The 19,340-nt window shown below is 48.1% G+C and overlaps 2 protein-coding genes across 6 annotated transcripts in view; one reads left to right on the plus strand and one right to left on the minus strand.

Moving 5' to 3' along the window:
• Positions 1-688: 688 nt before the first annotated feature.
• On the minus strand, positions 689-17,865 carry AAMDC (adipogenesis associated Mth938 domain containing). 5 transcript variants are annotated; one of them, XM_083816478.1, is made up of 5 exons: positions 10,588-17,865; positions 7,268-7,456; positions 5,796-5,946; positions 1,998-2,093; positions 689-1,286 (listed from the first exon to the last, which is right to left on the minus strand). In XM_083816478.1, the coding sequence occupies exons 1-5, from the start codon at positions 10,920-10,922 to the stop codon at positions 1,146-1,148; spliced, it is 912 nt and encodes a 303-aa protein (XP_083672604.1). In that variant the 5' UTR covers positions 10,923-17,865; the 3' UTR covers positions 689-1,145. The 5 variants fall into 5 exon arrangements, with proteins under 5 accessions (XP_083672604.1, XP_083672608.1, XP_083672607.1 ...); XM_083816482.1 differs by lacking the exons at positions 7,268-7,456; positions 10,588-17,865 and adding exons at positions 8,173-8,244; positions 9,180-9,203; XM_083816481.1 differs by lacking the exon at positions 10,588-17,865 and adding an exon at positions 8,019-8,132.
• The window catches only part of RSF1 (remodeling and spacing factor 1), a 61,435-nt gene continuing 51,521 nt past the window's right edge, over positions 9,427-19,340 (plus strand). Inside the window, exon 1 of the mRNA XM_083816430.1 lies at positions 9,427-9,695. Coding sequence (XP_083672556.1) covers positions 9,509-9,695 — 187 coding nt within the window. The 5' untranslated portion in view covers positions 9,427-9,508. The remainder of the gene's footprint in view (positions 9,696-19,340) is intronic.

Consider the following 19,340-nt stretch of genomic DNA (forward strand, 5'->3'; position numbering starts at 1 on the left):
GTATTTTGTGAAGGGCTATTCTTGGGTCTTGGGAAAGTCACCCAGTTCTCGTTACCAGACTGAGCTTCTCCGCTGCGCCTTGGAGAGCTCCAAGTCCCTCAGAGTTTTATTGTACTTCTGGCAATTTGGCAGACTTAATCTGCCCAGATGAAGACTAAGTGAGCCTAGTGGAAAAACGTAACCTACAGTGGGTAACGTGTAACTGGTAACGTTAATAGAAGCCCACCAAAGAAAAGAAACAGTGGAACAGCAACTAAAAGAGCTTTTAATCCTTTCACTGAAATAGTGCTTGTTGTCGTGATGTGCAAGTAGGAGACACGATGCTCAGTAAGAACCCTAACTTCCACCCCATGCTTGCTGGCAACACCTGCTGACAGCAATTTAGATGATTGAATTCCTACAGACCCACTTTTTCTGCTGCAAGCTAGCTCTGAGACAGAGATTTTGGATCATTTTAAGCAAGTAGGGACTTCTTTAATGCTTGCAAGATAAATATTTCACAACTCAGTACGCACAATGCTGGTAATGGGAAAATTCTTCAAGGCACAGACTTTACGCTTATCCCCTGTAGACTACTTCTTTTACTAGGTTCTAAGTAAAATTTAAAAATACAGTTATACGGTCCTCATTCATCACAGCTCTGCACGACCAATACCCTGACTGAAGTCACCAGCAGGAGGCAGAATTGTACTGGGGTCACCTCTTTTATTTTTGTTTATTTTATCTTATTTATAAGTGATCCTTTATCACCACTTGATTGTACTCATCAGATGTTTTATGACTACGTTGCAGTAGCTAATCATGTAATCCCGGGCCATTTCCTAATAAGAGTACTCACAACTTAATATCTTAATTTAACCCAAAGGTGAAAAGTGACCAGAATACGGTCAGTCTTCAAAAGATCAGGTCAATCTTCAGAACGTATTCAAACGGTTCTGTAATTAAATGAATTCATTAACAACCCCCCTTTGTGAGCACTCGGTTTGTTTAAATCCTGAACTCACAAACTCTCCTTGCACTCCAGATTCCCAGCGTACATTAACGCTTTGGCATGTAAATCCCCGCTGCTGGCTGTAACCTGACGCAGCCGGGAGGCCTGCCCGCGACTTGGCTGAGGTCAGGGCAGGCTCTGAGCCCGCGGTGCTTCAGCACGTCGAATGGAAGACGCCCCCCACCTTGACACCCTGAGCAGCCAGGGCGTTGTATTCTTCCACAGCCTTCTCCGTTTGCAAGACCACCACCTCAATCCCGTTTTTCTTGAGATAGTCCACGGTAGACGATGGAACCTCAGGAGGTGAAAGGAAAAAGCAAGGATTAGATACTTCCCTCTTCAAGGCTTGAAGAAAAACTGATGACATTTGCTAGCAGACGCGGTAAAGCATTACGGATAGTAGCCAAACTGATAACGTGCTCAGATATTTCTAAGCTTGAAACCATTTTTTCTCTTTGATAAAGTTACGTGTACGTACACACCTCCCCTCTCTCCTTACCACAGTTTAAAGTGCAGCCTCTTCTTACAAAAGGGAGTAGAAGCTGAGCTAAAGGTAATTAATGTAAGCAAGGTGTTATTCAGCTCTCCAAAAAGAATTCCTTCTCATGAAGCTCAGCACTTCTGAGCTTTGTGTAGCTAGTTTACCTGCTGCAGTGACACCGCCAGCGCTGGTAACAAGAAGGCCTCATTATCCGAGTCTGTACAGCAGGCTCGTAGCCTAGTCTAAGAGCGGGGGACTAATGGCATCGTAAAAAATCCTCCTTGTTTAAATTGCTTCTGTAGCAGAACGTAAGCCCTTTTACTGTTTGACATTGACACTAACACAGGAGCTCAGATGATGCTTCTTTCGGGAAGAGGGCGACTCCCGGCAGGAGTTCAGTCGTGCTAAGTCAGCAGCCTGATTTTTTTCTCCCCTCTTGGTAAATCATTGTGGATTTTTTTCCCCTAATCAGAAGGGGAGAGAAAAACTCGTCTCGTTTCTGTTTAGCACGGAACAAAAACCTACCTGCAGAGCCTCGCTCATGCCACGGCCGATCACGACGGTTTGCACACCCTTCTTGACAACTTCTTCAAGGTCAGCCGGCTGCACTCCCGGAGAATGCTGAGTGTCAGAGGAAAAAAATAACAGCCTGAGTACTGACAGCATCAACCAGGAGGGCTTCAGCTACGGGTTCTGAACCTGCTCCTCGATTAGCGGCGTAAAGTACCCCACCCAAATGTAACACAACCCCTGCACGCACGCAGCAGATAACAGTGGTAATTTTAGAAGGTATTTTATATGCAGGTGAAGGATGATGGTTAATCAATCGATGGCAGTATTGGCAGTCTTTACTAACCAGTTAGAAATGAATGATGCTTTATACATCCCTAAAACATTTATGACTAACAGCATTTTGTAAATATTAAAAGTGAAATCAATAAATTGCAACACGTTGCTTCTTGTTTTCAAGCAATCAAAACCTTTTCCTAATAAAGATTGCAGCGAGCTCAAGTTTACTCGCTTTAATTATAAGAAAGCTCCTCGAATAATTAGAATGATTAAATCCTTTGCCAAAGAGGACTGAAACATATTGGTTAGTGCCATTTCAGTTGGTGGTTTCCATTTCTGCTCTGCTCTTAATTTTGAGAAAGGAATATTTGAAACCCAACTCCTTTTAAAGAGAAAAGAAGAGCAATAAGAGCACGTTGATTGTGTTTTTAAAGACGTACACTCGCTTACTGCTAGAACCCTGTAAACACACGGATTTGTGCCGTGTAATAGACGAAGATAAACCATTATTAATTACACTAATTCTCCCCCAGTTCCATGGCTCTCTCTGTGGCTAAAAGTAAGACGTACGACTTGTGGCTGTACAACCTGTTGGCCACTCCTTGGCGTGCATTATTTTTTTTTAACCCATTAATACTTTTCTCCTCTCCCTGCTCCTTTTTTTGCAGAGGGTAGGATTCGTAAAGAGGACTGGGACCAGCTTCTCGCATGAAGTAGGTAACGCCCTGGTGGGCTTCTGGAGAATGTTATTTTTCTGGAGATGCCCATAAATCTTTATCCCCTCTACTTCTTGCTCTTCCCCAAAAGCTTACATTCTTTCAATGAATTAAGGTCAAAGAGCCAGCTTCTGTCATTTCGTTTGCGAGCTTTGTTCCATTAGGTTGCGGGCTTTTCTCTTTGACATCCTTGTGTCCTCTCCTGTTTTTTGTTTTTTTTTTTTTCTCCTGCCCAGGTTGCCAGCGCTGGTCCTGTAGCCTCCCACAAGGTGTCAGAATTGTTGCCAGCCCTGCCCTGTTCATCATCAACTTGCTGAACGCGGCGAGAGCTTTCCAGTGGAAACCAACACTCCCGAAATTCCAGGTGAGGGAAACCTTCCGTATTAGGGTGCCAGTTCTAGGAGGTGGGTTAAATTATCCCACCACGGAGTGTTAGGGTTGGATGGGATCTCGGATTTCAGCAGCAGAGAGAGTTCACCTTTACGGTTGCATTCCCTTTAGGTACATTTACAGTTAAAATCCCAACCTCAAACACAAAGGTCGCTTCGTTACGCGGAGCTTTCTCAGGCCAAACCGTTGCGAGTATGTGTTTATGATAAAATAGGTGATGCTTTTCCTTTGGGGGTTTTTAAGGTAGGCTCAAGGCTTGGACAAAAAGAACAGGTACGGTTTACTGCAATTACGTTAATTAGCTTGCTGGGGGAAGGTTTGCTGTCATATGATAAGTACTGCTGAGACATTAATGCCGCGGAACAAAAGGATTTGCTGTGGTTACACAAGACAACCGGATCAGGGGGCTTCCACCTGCTTTGTAGGAAAACAGTATCATCAGAGGAAATATGTAACGTGGAGGAATAACTGTATCATCGCGGTTAATAACGCGACAGCGGGAGGGAAGGAGGACGGGCAGCAGCAGTTCTTGCCCGTGTTGTTGCCTGGTCTTCTCCGCGGGACTCCTTTTTTCCCTACTAGCAGGTGGCAGGGACGTGCTGCCAGCCAGGGAGGCCGCCTTTTATCCCCCAGGGATAAGGTCAGGAGAAACAGTAGTGCTTAGTTCCAGGACCTTGCAGAGCCAGTTGTGCAATTTTTCCCCGACGAAAGAACGGCGTGCCAGGCATCGGTTTAAAAGCAGAAGACGAAAGGAAGGGATTCGTTTCCAACTGGAGCGCGGGGCACGAGGGGCACTGCTTTATTCCTCAGCCTTAGGGAGCAGCTCCCCCTAGCCCCAGGTAAAACACGCTCAAAGCAAGCACGCTGCAGTCTACGATGAGGAAACGTGCAGAAAATGAGTGAATCCTATGGTTTCCAGTGCTAATTGAATAAACTCCTTTATAATTCTTCTAGAGTAGGAGATGCAGTCTATAAAAGGCTCATTTTAGTCCTGTATTTGTTACTTGCCATTCAGTTTTAAAGACCACCCAACTCCCCCGTGGCTGCCGTAGCAGTAGGAGGGATGGGACTGACCTCCAGGAAGAACTTTAAAAGGATCCTATATAGGAAAACCTAAATAGGTTATTTTTTTCTGCTTACTGATGACGTAGAAAGGATGCCAGAAAACCTGCCTCTCTGAATAACCCAACTCTTTTTTTCTCCCCTGATTTTCATTTAACAGACTCGCCTTTCTTGTTTCAACTGCGGGATTCCTCTGAGGACTTTTACGGACTTAAAGCTTTCGTCTGCCACCTGAAGACATCCCCTGGCTGAAGCTTTAAAAGGAAGGCACGTCCTCCTAAATGCTGTAACCCGAAACAAAGCTTTGAAATGGAAGAATGAAATCAAAATGCGATCTGGAAACTATTGGGGAACGTTTCATACTGCATGCGTTCTGCTCCTCCACTCGTGTGTGCACATAAACTGAGAAAGCGTTACCGTGAAAGCTTGGATTTCTCTTGACAAGCGAAAAAGCGACATCCCCTCCCACCCCGTGCCCTCCAAACGACAAAAAATTCACTTCTCTTAATCAGGCCACAAATAAAATACTGTTAAAAGGGCTACACGCACAGGTATGCTTTCCTCTGCAAACCACAAAGGTCTTTGTACAGCAGCACCACCTCTTGCTTTGCGCTGTACGCTCTTTGCAGACTGAAATCTGACGGCTTAAGAAATTCTGCTCCCCAGAAGATGGTACAGGAAGCTCCAAACCCAAAGTTCTGCCTCTCGGCTGTGTCAAAACGAACACAGCAGCAACCCGGGAGGGCCCACACAGATACAGTGGGGTCTACGACCCAGTGTGTAGGTCTTTTTAGCTTTGTTTCTTGCTTAGAATATGTGGATTATTATTTTTTTTTTTAGTCAATACAGCTGTCTTAGTGCAAGCCCTATTATAGGACAAATTATCAAATTAGGTTCCCAATGTAATAGGTATAATGCTGCTTCTGAATTTGAAACACCAATACTGTTCCATGTACTTCTATAGCATTCTGAGAGCAATTACAGGTAAAGTGTAAGGGATACAAAATCGTGCAGGGAATCATTTAGTACATGGCTACAAAGCCAGGTCACTGTGGTTGGCAGCCTGTGAGCTCTTTGTGGAGAAATTGCTGCAACTGATGCTGTATCCGCATACTTCTCCTCAGAAATAAGTTGGAGGAACCCCAGGGAAAGGGACATAAACTAACTGCCTGCATTGTCCTCTGCCAAACGTGTACGGTCAGTTGCTGAGGATTTCTTTTGACTCCCATAGATTCTTTTCTACCCTACTCAAGACAACTTTTGTTTGCGTGGTCTGAAAAAAGGTTGCTACCAGCCTCTTAGGAAAACTGTATTCTTAATCAAGTCCTGTTCAAAACGCAGGATGGAAAGTCAGAGGCAAACTCACGTTCGTCCCCGTTTCTCGCCAGTCCCAGGTCCGACTTCCTCCTGGCCATACTTTGCAGTCCTTGTAGGTCGTGGAGCAGCCCTTCACCTTCATCTGACCCCAAGAAAGGGAAGCGATTTCAGGGGAAGACATCGCTACGCTGAACCAAAGTCTGGAAAAAAGGATATTTAATGCTTACCATCAGGCTAACATATGTGGCACATTAATAAAAAAACAAAACTGTGTCCTTGCCCCAAGGAGCTGGGAAGAAAACTCTGTTACAGGCAGATTCCGTGTGATTTTGTGACAACAGAATTGAACAAAGGACCAGCAGATTTGTTGAATTACCCGTCCTCTTGGGGCTCTTGTAGGATTCGGAGCAAATCATTTTATATGCTGCATCTGTTAAAGTGTCAGGTACTCAACTTTTAAAACAATCACCAGGGGTCAGTTCCCTGAGTATCTTTCCAAATCTGTTTTTTTAATGTTTTCGCTAAATATATAATGAAGAAGATCAAATTTTCCTAAAATATTTGTGGGATGCACTGTTTCCTGGGCCCTCTAAACCACGCTGGGATGTTCACGTTTATTAGTTTGAGATAGTAAATGAGATAAAAACAAAAACAAACAAGCATTAACTTAGCTTTAAGGAAAGGAGAAGACAAATGTTGAACGCGGACTTTAAACTAATGGACTTTCAGAGACCTAAAGGGCTCGAGCCTTCTTCCCCGAGTCACTCCTCAGGGACACCAGATCTCCCAGTGTAATTTCTCAGGACTGTTAAGAACCCAAACAACATCGTTTTTAATGTCTAACCCCAATCTTTACTGCTTCAGTTTAATGATAAATAAATTTTAGTTCCCTTTGGCCTTCCCCTCGGTCATGCTCTCTAAATCTCCGCTTATTTTCTCATTTTTCCCCAACAGCCGGGCGTCAGCAGGCAGGGACGATGCCTTGGGAAGCACCGCTTTGAAAGTTTCCGCCATCGTCGCAGTCCTTCAAGTAACTGCAACCTGATCGCCGCCGTGATTCTGGCACTCGACGGCAAGAGACCAGTCCCGGGGCTGCCTTGGAAATGCTTTGGACTTGCTCGACAGCCAAGATACGCGACTCAGGAGTGACCTTTCTGCTTTCTGCCCTTCCAGTTCAGAGCGAAGAGGATGGTCTGAAGCCTGCACTGCAAAGACAGATGCGGGTTTCTGCAGCAAAAAGAACTCTGCTCCTGGCTGACCCAGAAAACCTCTGGCAAATCCTTCCAGATATCCAAATTATCATCCGTTTCCTTTTTTTAATAATCCAAATTCACCAGGAAAATCGATTGTAGGAACCCTGGTGGTGCTGATTAAGAAAGAAGCCCTCGCAAAACAGAAATCTTTGGATTACCAAGCTTCCAGCCCTCCTGGCAGCCTCCCTTCCCATCTTGCACATGACCAGACAGGACATGAATCTCAGTGCCCTGCTTCAAACGTCGTGTGAAGTAGAAACAGCCTTACTTTGGATTCAGCACAGGACTGAGGCTGCCAGAACTGCTGCTTCCACAGAAGAACAGGGCAATTATTTCTTTCCTGCTCCTTTGTGAAGCTGGTGGCACATGCACCCTGCCAAAGAGGATGCCAGGCAAGCAGCTACGGGGGAGTGAAATTTGCCTGGATTCACATGCTCTGGATTCTCTCCTCACATACCTACAAAGCAATGGATTGACACGCAAAGGGTCATCAGACTGTTATTCCAAAAGTCTGGTGAAGCAAGATTACGGCAGAAGAAATACCTATCGCTAGTCCCAGCAGAGTAAAATCAACCAAAGAGTAAAGGCAGAATCCACTACCCAGAATCTGGCTCTGAAGAATTCAAATAAATTTTCCCTGGGCTAGTTTTGAGTAGAGACTGCAGTGAAGTGAATGGCAGTGAGGTAAATGAACAACAATAAAATTAGGAATATCAGATCTCCCAATCAAAATGGTATTTGCAAGGCTGGGTTAATGCAATCAAACAAGCACAAACTGCACACAGGATGGCGAATGCATGGCTTAGCTCCATAGCGTCCAGGTTCCGTCATATCTTCTTCCAACAGCACAAAAATAAGTGGCAGGAACTAAGGGACATGAACTCAAAAGCCATACATGATGATTAGTAGTCTGAAAGCGTTTCCCATAATACTGCCAGAGAATACCAGAAACGTGAGGTTATTTGAATTAGTGAAGGTATCTTAAATTGAAGTGAATAAGAACGATTTTTTTTTTTTACCAGGGACTTTGGACATTCTTCACACAGGGCACGGTCCAATCACTAATCAGCACGGATTGGGAAAATATTTCCCCGACAAACGGGTTGCTTTTTAATTATTCACTATGATATCTGCTGAAACAGAGTGCAAAGTAAGATCAAATGAACTGTATACCACAAACTGTAAACTGGAGTCCAAACGTGCCAGGGAGGTCCAAGAGACAAGGAGCAGAGATGGCTGAGAAATCTGTAAGCAAAGTTACAAAAAACAGGAAATAAAGGAAGCAGAAAAGCTTAAGAGGCAAAATACCAACTTATGCAAGGAGATTGGGCTGAAACAAAAAAAAAAAAATGAAGTAATGGCTAGGATGGTGGAGGAAAAAATAAGTGATTAACCTAAAGAAACTTGACATAGAAGTATAGCTGGGCAAGCAGGTGGATTTAGAAACTGGCAATGTTGCTGTCTTCTGTGAAGTCAAACGTTTCTGCAAAGTAGCACCTGTCAGAAACAGCTGGAATAAAAAAGGGGACCGAGATAAACACTGTATTGAGAGCTTGCTAAAGGAAATGTTTCATAAAAGCGAAGACACGCCCTGAGGTCAAAGAGGGCAAAAGAGTAAATCAAGGTATCAAAATAAGTATCAAAGCATCAAAATAAGTAAGTAAGGTATCAAAAGGAGGATGTAGTCCTCCAAAACTAACAGTGAGCAAGATAAGTAGGTAAAAAGTAAGAAACTCCCTTGCATCAAAGCAACTTCGAGGGCTACAGCAGGTACAAAAGCAGGCGAAGACTTAAAAACCGACAGCAGAAGCGCAAGGGGGAAGGATATGCGAGGTTTAAGTGGGTCAGTCAGGGACTGAGGTAAAGTTGAAAAAAAAAAAAACCAGAAAAAAAAAAACAAATATATTTTGCTGAGGAGCCGCAGGACGGCGCGCAAGGGGAGGTGAGGGCGGGCGGCCAGCTTGTGACAGGAGGGAAGGCAGGGTGCAAGGACACGAGAGAAGCAAGGCTCAAAGCTGCCGGGAGCCAGGCTGGCACCTGGAAATTTATTTCTATTTCTATTTCTCCACAGCCCCCGACCCCCAACCCCACCTCAGCGCCTCCCTCCCGCCCGTTCCCGCCCCTTCCCCTCACGGCCGGGGCGGCCGTTAACGGCCGGCACGCGCCCGCAACTCACTCACCGCGCGCGACCCCCGCCCGGCCGGAGCAACGAACCCCTCCCTCCCATTGGCCAGCGCCCCCTGCCTGCGCCTCACCTCCACCCTTCCATTGGCCGACCCGCCCGTCCGTCCCCACCCCTGTCCCCGCCCCCTCTATAAATACCCCCGCCCCGCCTTGTTTTCATTCCCGTGCCGCACGCGGCGGCGAGGAGCCGCCCGGCGACGCTCTCTCCCCCTCCCGAACCCCCCCCCCGCCGCGGTGCACTGTGGGATCGTGGCGGCGCGCGGCTCGGCAGCGCCCCCTCCCTCCCCGCCCCCTCCCCTGCTCCTTCTCCATCCCCGGCCCCAAGATGGCGGCGGCGGCTCCTCCGCCTCCATCGCCGCCTCCCCCTCCCGCCGCCGGCCCGGGCTGCCCGGGTTCCTGGCCTAACTTCGCCGTCGTCTGCTCTTTCCTCGAACGCTACGGGGCTCTGCTGGACCTCCCCGAGCTGCCTTTCCCCGAGCTGGAGCGCGTCCTGCAGGAGCCCGGCGAGCAGGGTGAGCGCCCCCCCCCCCCCCCCCCCGGCTCCCCTCAGCCTTCTCCCCCCTCTCCGTTTTCCTTTCCCTCCCTCCGCCGGCTCTGAGGAGGGACGGGGGGGCCGATGGGGGGGGGGGGGAGGTTTGTGAGGGGTTTTGAAGTGGGGGGGAACCGGGGCTGGTCCCCCCCCGCCTCCTCCCAGCCCCGGGGGTGGAGCGCGCTGAGGGAGAGGAGGGGCCTGGGATTCCCGGCGTGAAGCCCCGGGGGGGCAGCCAGCCTCCTGCTGTGGCCTTTCCCCATTCCCCCCTCTCCTCAACGTGGCCTTTTCGGGGTGAGCACTTGGTTGGGGAGGGGGGAAGATTCCTCCCTTCCCCCCCCCCCAATAGAAGGTGGGGGCTCCCCCTCCTCTCCTCCCCCCCAATATCGGCTGTGACCCCCCCCCACCCCCTCCTTCAGCACCCCTGGGTTTGACTCGTGCAGGGAGATCAGCTTAAATAACTTATTTTTTTGGTCAGCTTAACGCTGGCAGCGAGTCTTCTCCTCCTGTCCCCAGCTGGGGGGTTGCTTCAGTGCTCCCCCCCCCTCAGTGTGTGTGTCCCTTTCTACTTCTCCCCTAAAAGAAGAATAGTGGGGGGGACACCCAAGGCGATGCCCTCAGCCTCTTTATCTTCCCCCCTCCTTTCTCCCCTGCCTCTGTGGGGCGAGGAATGGGGAAGAAGGAGGGGGGGGGGCACCAGAAGAGCCCCGAGCCCTCCCCAGTGCTGCTATTGTAGGAAATCTCCTCCCCACACACACAGCCAGCCATTGTGCTTGCTCTCCATCCCTCTCCCCTCCTCCCTTCTCTCCCAGCTGGGCAGGGGGCTAAAAGCTTGGCCCTTCTCCTCCCCCCCCCCCCCTCCAGCCCCCCACCACCTGAGCTGGGCGAGGCTGAGGGTGGCTCGGCCACTCCGCCGTTCCCTTGCCAGCTGCTCCTCCTCTCCTCTCCTTTTCCTCTCCTCTCCCTTCAGCAGCAGCAGCAGCAGCGAAGGTTTGCTTGCCAGACTCTCCAATTCCTGTGCGATGGCTGTGGGAGGGCCCCGGGCAGCGGAGCAGCCAGGGGGAGGGCTGCGAGGAGGCGGCAGCAGCAGCAGCAGCCGGGGATCCAGAGGGGAAGGTGCTTGTTGCTCTCGGTCTCTGTCTCGATTATTGCTTTGGTCGTTGCCTCTGCACTCTTGCCACATAGGGAGACCGCCGGGCTCACGGCGCATGCTCGCCAGGCCCCATAGAAACTTCCTGCTGCTGGAGGAATCCCAGCCCAGGGCTGCTTTTGCTCCCCAAAACCCCTCCTTCCTCCCCTTTTTTCCCCCTCAAATCGACCCCCTCCTCATCGAACCCACCCCGCGGCGTAGGGATTTGGGGGTGAAATCGGCGTGGGGGTGCTTCCTCGCCTCAAGGAAGCCGTCCTTCGCGGGGCGCACGCATCCTGCCTGACTTCTCGCCAGCTGAAATGTAACGAGAAAAGCCTCGCGTGCCGCCTCCTCCAGCTCCTAATTCACGTGCAAAGGAAAAGCGAGCCCCGCTAACTCCTAAAAGCTGGGCTACCTGCCTGGAATATCTATCGGTTCCCCCCCCCACGTTCCTGTACCTGGGATGTTACGTAAAAGGATTCGTTTGCCAAAGTCCTGTTGTGTCCAAGTTGTGCAAAACTTCTGAATAAAAGCCGCCGCTGCGCTTAAGTTTGAATTTGTGATGAAAACGCTCCTTTTAAAGTAATGTCTGTAAAGAAAACTAACACTTTTACCGTGTGACAAAATGTAAACGAGCGTGTAAGAGTGATTTTTTTTTTTTTGTGTGGACTGCAGAATAAATTAAAATTCAAGGCTGAGCTAGCGACCTGTGTTTTAAGTACACGCGTTTGATGAAAATCTGAATTTTCTGCTAACTTTAATTGTGGGGGGTGGGGGGTGGATATCAATAGGGCGACAACTACGGCACAACTCGTCCCTAAAAAGCTTTTGCGTGACTTGTGCGTTGTGATGTTTGTGTTATGGGCTATTTAGTCACACTCTTCACGTTTCTCTTCCCGTTTGGGGGGCAGGCCAGGTTGTTCTCACCGCTGTGCAGCGGCCCCCACAAACGGGGACGCTTTTACCTTCGGACAATGCTCGCTCTGACCTGCTTGATTTTTGCTTGTGTCTGGTGTAGAGAATATTTCCCTGCATTTGCTTATCTTTAAGAAAAGAACGAGAGCGGAAGCGTGGAAAACCAAATTTAGGTGGCTCGTGAAGCTTGGTGTGATGATTTGCGTGACGGGGATTTGTGTTTTATTGATCGAGCCAACTCGCCAAGCTCGCTTCGTGGTGCCAGTAGCTGTTAGTGTATTTATGCTTTCGGAAAAACAAATGCAGAGACTGGATTTCTTTTTTTTACATATAGTGGTTCCTGACATGGTGTCTGTAAGCGTATAAACCAGAAAGTTGCTAAGCAGTGTTTGAAAACTGCAGAGCAAGTCCTTTTATCTCCTCGCATCCCTTATTTACCAACTGTTGGTACCTTTTCCTTGGAGAGCAAGAAAGGTTTGGATTTAAGTTGTACGCAGTTTCACTTCTGATACCAGTGGACTTAGGCAGAAATGTACAAAACCACCCGAGTTGAAGGTGTTTTTTCTGAACCTCTTAGAATCTAGACCAAGTTTTAAACCTAAACTGCCGGGTAACAGCTCTGCAGAACTTCTCTCCGTGCTCGTTTTGCAATCGAGGAAGGAAATCGATAGCTTGGGGGTCGTGTCGATCAGCTTTAACCTGTTTTGATGGTCAGCTGCTTCACAAGCCAGTTTGTTTTTTAAGCACGGGCTCTCTTCTCTTGTCTGAAGAGTTAGTCGTGGAAGATGCCAGTAAAACTTAGTTTTCTTTGTACTAGGTGTCTCGGGGAGCAGTGGGAGCTTGAGTTTGAATGTTGCTCACTTGTTGTATAACAGTCTTATTTTCTCCTGGTAATTATTCGAACAAAGAGCTCGTTCATTATTAAGTAATCAAAGTATAACCTGCTTGTGGAGGAAGGGGTGCTGCTACCTGGGAATTTCAAGAGATGGCAGGGACAGCAGCGCTCGAGTGCACAGATTTCTTTCTCGTCCAACGCATTTAGGTATGGAATTAACCTGTTTCGGCGGCACGTTAGGTATTTGAAATGCCTGTGCGGAGGTATGGTCTTGCCAAAATGCACAAACCAAGTTAAAAGATGTGCTTTGGGATCCGGCAGATAATTTAAACTGCGTGTGAGCAGTCAAATGGCAAAGCGGTGATCCTGCCGGTCGTTATTTGGTGGTCTGAGAGAGAGGAGTGGGGTAAGCGTGGAGCCGTGGGGGCACAGCTCATCCTGCTGGTGGCTCGCTCAAAGGCTGTAACTGGTCGAAGTCGTGAGACCTGGGGTCGTTTGGTGAACGCTTTGCTTTATGAAGAATGATTATTTTGAGTAATGAATAATTGAATAATCTTGAGCCTTGTTCCGTATCGTGACTTGGGTAGGATTGACGACAGTCTTAAGCTTGTTCCTCTAAGAAGAGATCTGGGTGCTGATTTGGGTGGTGAGAGCCCTACCTTACAACCATGGCTAGTTGCCGTGCCTCAAAGGAAATTGCGTCTCTTAGGATTTATTAAAAAGTGGTGGAATAGATGGTTTTACCTGGGGCTTTTAATGAGGACTGCGAGACGTGGTTACCCTCCGTGTTACTGTACTCGGAGGTGGCAAACTAATACCCGTCGTGCTGCTGCACCTCCTTCCTTACGAAGGCAGAATGGTGCAAACCGAGCGAGTAATCCCAGGAAAACAATGCGTGTTCTCCTTGTTCTAACGCACCTACCTTGCCCGTTTTCCCAAGTTTCTCTTGTAACAGCGCAGCAGCGGAAAATTTAATATTTCGACACGTGATGGAGGGGAGCGAGAACTCTGCCTGCGCTGAGGGCTGTGTTTAAGGAACCATGGTATCACATCGCCTCCTTTGTGTTGGTAAATAGCTCGAGAATTGGTATAAATGTTAATTAAGCACTTGGTCTCTTGTGAATGGAAATATTAGTAGAACGTTCGCTTGCACAACAGAGATCTAATTTTACACATGACTACGCAAAACACTCGCTAGTTTGCCGGGTTCCCTGGTGTGTGAATGGGAGAACCTCTCGCCGAGGTGAATCGTGTTCTCGGAAGCGTTTGGCTCCGCTAGCTCATCCCTTCTTGAAGTCTTTTCGGAGCAGTATGGGGCTTGATTTGTTCCCAATTGAAATTTTAACAAGTAGGCGTGCTTTGCGTATTGCAGCCAAACAGCGATCTTGCATCGAAGCCCTCCTGGTGATGCTAAAGTTGGGTTTGAAAGCAGCAAGTATGTTTTGGTGGGTACATCTCCGGGCTGAGGGAGTCTGCCGCCTTCTCCCCAGGAGCTTCGGGATCTCCTTTGCCTCTTGCTGACGGATTGAGCCAGCCTAGAAGTCCATCTCTTAATTACCACGTGGATGCGTTGGGTTTGGAGTTTGGCAGTAAAACTCTCTTTCCATGCTGGCTCGGGTTTAAGTGGTGTAAAGAAAGGTGATGTGAGGTGCAGGTGCCTGGGTATAGGTCCATTTTTGTTAGTCTTTTCTCCCCTTCCCCCTTTTTCTCTTTACAACAGGTTAGGGGCAGGTAGACTGTGGGGAAAACCCGTGGAAGTTACTTATGGTTCCTTTAGTATCAAGTACTCGTAAAAGTTACATTGTACAACTGAAAAAAAGTATATATTCTTTGGATCTCCCAGGCTTCAGACCTTTTATAAGCTACTTTCTTTTTCTAAATCTTCTGGACACCTCACTTCTTTTTCCTTTCCAAAGGAGAGCCGTTTGTTTCAGTGGGTTATGTCAGTTCCCTTACTGTCATTCCGATACCTTTGGAAAGCTTTACAGCATTAAGCTTAAGGGTTCTTACCATTCTCTGAAGAAATTAACAATTAACGCTGATTTAAAGTGCTGTTCAATACTTGGCTGCCGTCAGCGTACCTGGAGCTCTCTGGCTGTTTAATGCAGCAAACAAAAGCCGACGAGATCTGATGACAAGGGGCGAGACTTTCAAGCTCAAGATTAGGAACGCTCCTAATGAAGAGGGGAATAAAGTAGTTTGCTCCGTTGATGTGATTGATTTTCTGGTGTTTAACAAGATCCAGCCTGTTTGCGTACCGCTGGTCCGAAGTTACGGGGTTCGATGCGACTTTTAGGCGAAAGTCCGGATACGTTGCAGTAATTTGCGGTTCGGTCAGTGTTAGAATAGAAAATAAATGGGATATGGAAGCGGTCAAACTCTGTTAATTACTAAATTTTAACTGGAATGGTGTGCTTGTGATTTATCGTCTGATTTTGGTGTGGAAAGGGCAGTTTAATGTGCTGTCCTCACGTAAATGAACACTGCTGACATCCAGTATTAGGGGTGTGTTTTTTTGGCTGGGTGGGGATTATTCACACAAAGTGCTGCTGGATCTTCTTCATCAAACATTAAATGTGGATATCTCAATGTTATAAGCTTCCTGCAGCTGTAAAGATCTATCAACTAGGCTAAAGTAACTCTTTTATAGTTTTGGGAGCCTCTGCTTGTATCTCATCACGCCCTTTCCTGTACGAGTAAGAAATGTAAATGCTGCTTTGAGTGAGGTAGTCATCCCCTCCATGCGATTCAGGCTCACCTGCATTTATAAACAGTACAGGTGGATCACTGCTCTACCTAGGGACTGAACCAAAATCATAAATACTTGTCAAAGCCATTAATCCACCTGGTAAGAAACCTGTTAGGGTAATGCAGTGTGCTTAGCTTAATAAAATATTAAGAAATAAAAGTGTTTATATTAAAGTTTCTCTGTGGACTTGCAAATAAGGGCGTACCTAGTAAACTTTTGAATATATTACTTCTGTTCTTGTTGCTTCACTTTTGAGTATATCGGGGTGCTGCGCCTCTGGTTTGTTTAAAGTTCTGCAGCTCCCTGTTTCCAGTCGTCGGGTGAACTGGTTTTGTGAAGGTGCATTCTGCTGCGTGTAGCTGGAACTGTCAGAGTTTAACGGGCTTAAACCTGGAGCAAGCAAGCAGCACGAGTAATTGCTCTTGTACTGACTTTGTGGCAAACGAGGTTAATGCAGACTACACTCCTCCGGTCTACATTGCAGTCCTTTTAGATTAAGACTAGGCCGACGTGCCTGTCCACGTGCACTTTTCTTCATTTAAGAAGTGAATTAAGTTTGTCTGGGAATTAATTACTTGGTAATAGAGTATGGATGCATCTCTCTGATCTAACTAACCCTGTCCTGTTAGTTTTTCCGTGGCAAGACTTGAGGTATTTATTGAAGACTGAGCTGGCACGTCATCCCGAGTGTGCCCTGGGATTTAGGCTGGGAACGCCATTCTGAGCCCTAGCGGGACTCCCCATCATCCAAACCTACGTGGGAGATGGGCAAACAATGCTGCTGGGTAAACGAGCAGTTCCAGTTTCGTGTCAGTAGCACCGCTCTTCTCAAAAAGATCACAAAATGCCGCACTGCATGAAGGAAAGGAACTCGGGGTGCAGATTTCTGGGTGCAAATGAGCTGTGGGGAACACTGGAGGCCCCCTGCTAAAACTCAACCCCGCTAGGGTTTATGTAGGTTCTGTTGGACCCTGCAGCCCATTGAGGAAGGGCATTATGTGCCTGGTCGGTGGCTTTGTTGAATTCACTTCGCGTAGCACAGAACTGGAGAAAAACTTTTCTGGAAAGCTGATATTACTCCCAAGTAATTGTGGCTTATTTCTTGACAAGTGTAAGATTCGGGAATGCACGTGGAAGTTCTTCTGGCCAGCCCGAGATGTTTACCGAAAGAAGCCCCGTAACCCTATTGCGGTATATCTGCAGGAGGGACCTTCACAACCGTCAAAGGGAGCGGTGTGTGACACCATCGCGTGTAAGCTAGGAGCTATGTTTTGTCTAGCCCTTGTCAGGTTTTTTTTTGGTGTGTTCAAAATAGCATCCCCACTGGAAAACTTAAGCTTCAACGAGGTTCTTCCCTGCCCGAAGGACTAAACCCTCCAAGTTGTTAAAGCAGTCTAAGCTGCACTTCATCCTAATCTTCAGGATTCCAGAATTTGGGATGGCTAAAACATGTGCCAGTACCCGATATAGTGCTGGAGAGATGGGGGCTGCTTCTCCCAGCTGGCTGTGTCGGTGGGAATCCCGGAAAGGAGCTGCAGGACGTGCTTTGCTGGCCCCAGGAAGGCTGCTCCAGATCAAGGCAGCAATCCTCCGGCGTCTTGTCCTTGGCACTGGTCAGCTGCAGGGGTCTACAGGAGCTGTGAGTTTCTTAGGATATTCTCCCTGCTTCCGATAGTTCGTAGCCCAGGGGCTTCCTGGTCTGTTTTTTCTTTTTACATCTTTGAAGGGAGCTTTTTTCTCTCGTTTGAGATGACTTCAAGGTAATGCTGTCTAGTGTAAGAACAGCTAGCAAACGTGTGCAATTATTAGTGCCCCCACCTGGTACCCGCACTTCTGAGCCCGTCCTGAAGCCGACGTTTAAGTTGGCTTCTTTGTGGCCTTTGCTGAACTGAGAAGCCCATGGGAGCTTCTGGAAAACTCAGAGCGTTGGCGATAGGAAGGTTAAAGCAGAATAACGATTTGTGGGGTTTCTGAGCTCTGCGGTAGCTGATGGATGGCATCCCTCAGGCAGAAATAACGTCTGCATACCTGGCAGGGTTTGGCATTAGTGACTTGGCAATAAGATCCTGCTGGCGGCAGAGGACAGGGACGGCAGAAATTCCTTTGTGTGGCGCGAAGGAGGGGACAGGAGCTACTGAAGGAGCTGGCGAGGAGGGACGGACGGCAGGACAAACATCCAGCTGAAGATTATCGTGGCTGCGCGCTCACCGGTGCCCTGCAGATCTCTGGAAGCCTCCATTTCCACTTCGAAACCTCCTTCTGGGCCACGCGACGCCTGTGAGCAGTACAGCTGCCTTCCTCCAGGTTTACAGCGGTGGGTTACCAGAGATATTCAACGCTCCACGTGTGACTGCCGTGGCTGGGCCAAGCTGCCGGTGCTGTTCGTGGTTCTCCTGGTGGGACAGAGCAACGCATCCGTGGCTTTGGAGTTTAATAAATGATCCGTTTGGCTCCGCGTGTTAAAATCGCACTGAGAAATAAATAATCAAGCTTGCACAAAGGTGTGTGTTTTTTCCTTCCTCCAAGCCTTGCAATAACAGCGTTGGTTTTTTTTCCAGCTGTAGAATACAGCGAGGTCTGCGGCTGTTCATAACGCCAAGATGTTCTTTCCACCCTGCTTCATTCCTCTCCCTGCCTCTTCCCAAATCAATGAACTCTCCCTTGCTTCAGTTGTTCTACAAAGCCTGACAACCATTTTGGCCTTAACAAGTGTTTCGGTAGCCTCTAGCACTTGTCAGTCTCGCACGCGCTTTGCCGTCAGCCTGATGCAGCTATTTCTCTTCCCCAGGAGTGAAACAAAGCTCTTAAAGCTGGAGATTTCTCGGAACTCCAGGAGAAATCGTGGCCCTCGAACGGTCTGGGGAAAAACAAACAATTCCTCAAAGCGAGGCGAGGCGTGCTTCTGAAGGCGCCGGTGCTTCGGCAGCTGCGCTTTAGCGTCAGGTTTCTCTTCCTCTGCGATCAGGTAGCTCTTGTAGTCCCCCAGAGAAAAGTTCTGCTCACCCTTGGACTCGCGGGCTGGATTGATGGTTGGAGAAGGAACACCAAGCGAGTCGTGCCTCAGCCTCTTTGTTGTTTCTTTCCAAGAAAACGGCGCTCATCGGATTGCGGCTTTCGGGTATCCACCACAAAGCTTCACCTTCATCGAGAAGGAGCAGCGGTGCTCAAAAGGGAGATGATTTAAGCTGTCCTGAAGTGGCAAGGGTGGATGCATTAAAACATAACCCTTAGAAGAGGTTTCCCTTAGAAGACGGCAGAGCAGAAGAACCAGCCCTAAGCCAAGGGGTAAAAATGCCGCGGCACGCTCGCCAGGCTAGTAGAGGGCTCTCGATGCGTTCGCCTGACAAATGATTGTAGGGTGGTGAAGATAAGCGTGAGGGCTGAGCGTCCAAGTTGTTCTGCCAAGCAGAAGTCGTGTGAAAGGTGGAAATCCAACCCTGGCGGAGCCCGGGAGAACGTGCTGGGAGCTGGCGGTGGAAGGAAGGGAGCTGCGGAGTCTGGGGTGGCTTTGGAGAGAGGAGAGTCCCATGTAAAAAGAAAAGAAAGCCTGGGAAATGGGTGTCTAAAATCATTAGCTACAATAATTAGCATAAGGACACTGCTGAGAACTTAAGTAACTCATTTGCATGAGTCATTATTAGGCTAATTTGTGATATGCTCCTTGTTCTTGCCGCCTTTCTGGCGACGAAGGTGAAATATGATAAAAGTGACGTGTTAGGAAATGATGTCCTGGAACAGCCGAATAATACGAAAGCGCGCTGCGTTGCCAGGCTCGCACACTGCCCGGGCTTTCTGGAGGAGCTCGGGAATACAGCTGGTAAAAATATACAAACTGGGAGGACAGGAGTGGAAAACAGGGGGACTGGCACATTTTAAAGAGTCTAGCAAAGATGCAGGGAGTCGAACGCAAGTAGCTCTTACATCTGGTTTTGATAAACGGTAGGAAATTGTCGTTTCATACTTTTGATAGTTACGTTGTCCTCCAAAGTAAAAAATACTC

The sequence above is a fragment of the Anser anser genome, assembly GCF_964211835.1.
Source record: "Anser anser genome assembly, chromosome: 1".
In the NCBI taxonomy this organism is placed as follows: domain Eukaryota; kingdom Metazoa; phylum Chordata; class Aves; order Anseriformes; family Anatidae; genus Anser; species Anser anser.